This window comes from Myotis brandtii, unplaced genomic scaffold, assembly GCF_000412655.1.
Source record: "Myotis brandtii unplaced genomic scaffold, ASM41265v1 scaffold698, whole genome shotgun sequence".
Lineage (NCBI taxonomy): Eukaryota > Metazoa > Chordata > Mammalia > Chiroptera > Vespertilionidae > Myotis > Myotis brandtii.
This window is the reverse complement of record NW_005370731.1, coordinates 606,973-607,852: the sequence shown is the minus strand read 5'-3', so window position 1 is coordinate 607,852 and position 880 is coordinate 606,973. Positions and strand designations below refer to the sequence as shown.

The 880-nt window shown below is 48.0% G+C and overlaps 1 protein-coding gene across 1 annotated transcript in view; it reads right to left on the bottom strand.

Moving 5' to 3' along the window:
- The window catches only part of ZNF771 (zinc finger protein 771), an 8,562-nt gene that overhangs the window by 1,053 nt on the left and 6,629 nt on the right, over positions 1-880 (bottom strand). The window contains exon 3 of the mRNA XM_014529781.1: positions 4-29. Within this exon, the coding sequence (XP_014385267.1) occupies positions 4-29 (26 nt within the window). The remainder of the gene's footprint in view (positions 1-3; positions 30-880) is intronic.

The window sequence follows — 880 nt, the reverse complement described above, 5'->3', positions numbered from 1 at the left end:
GACTGCGCTGCGGCCTTGCTCGGGACCTGCTGGGAAAGAGGAGATAGGTCAGTCCTGACCCACAGGCCCGGGGGCAAGAGACCTGGGTCTCCGACAGTTGCGATCTCAGTTCCGCTTATGGAAAACAGGAAAGCCAGGGTGCCTCCCTCATAGCACTGGTGCGCACATTAAATTAGATACTGCACTAATGTACATAGCACATGCCCAGTGTCATTCTACTTGTTCTTTAATAATTCAACAAATATTTATTTTTTAAATATATTTTATTGATTTTTTTACAGAGAGGAAGGGAGAGGGATAGAGAGTTAGAAGCATCGATGAGAGAGAAACATCGATCAGCTGCCTCTTGCACACCCCCTACTGGGGATGTGCCTGCAACCAAGGTACATGCCCTTGACCAGAATCGAACCTGGGACCTTTCAGTCCGCAGGCCGACGCTCTATCCACTGAGCCAAACCAGTTAGGGCAACAAATATTTATTAAGGGTGTGCAAGGTGCCAGACTGTGTTCTAGGCACTGGGGATTCTGTATTATATTTTTTAAATTCCTGCTTATGGGAAAAATGGATGAGTGCTGATACTGGGTGAATGTTTCAAATTTAAATGTTTAAAAACTGAAGTAACGAGCAAAAACTAAAGGAAGTGAGAAAGCAGGCTACAGAAGGCACAGCAAGACCCTGGGGTAGTTTTGCCAGTGAAGACCCAGGAATGGCAAGAAAAAGTACGTAGGGCAGAATGCATGGAGGGGAGAGTAATGGATGGGGTGCCCTGGAGGGGATCTCAGCCTAGGGCCTTGTAATATGAAAGATGGGGAACCATTAGAGGAGATGTTAGACCAGCCGTGGGCAAACTACGGCCCGCGGGCCGGATCCGGCCCGTTT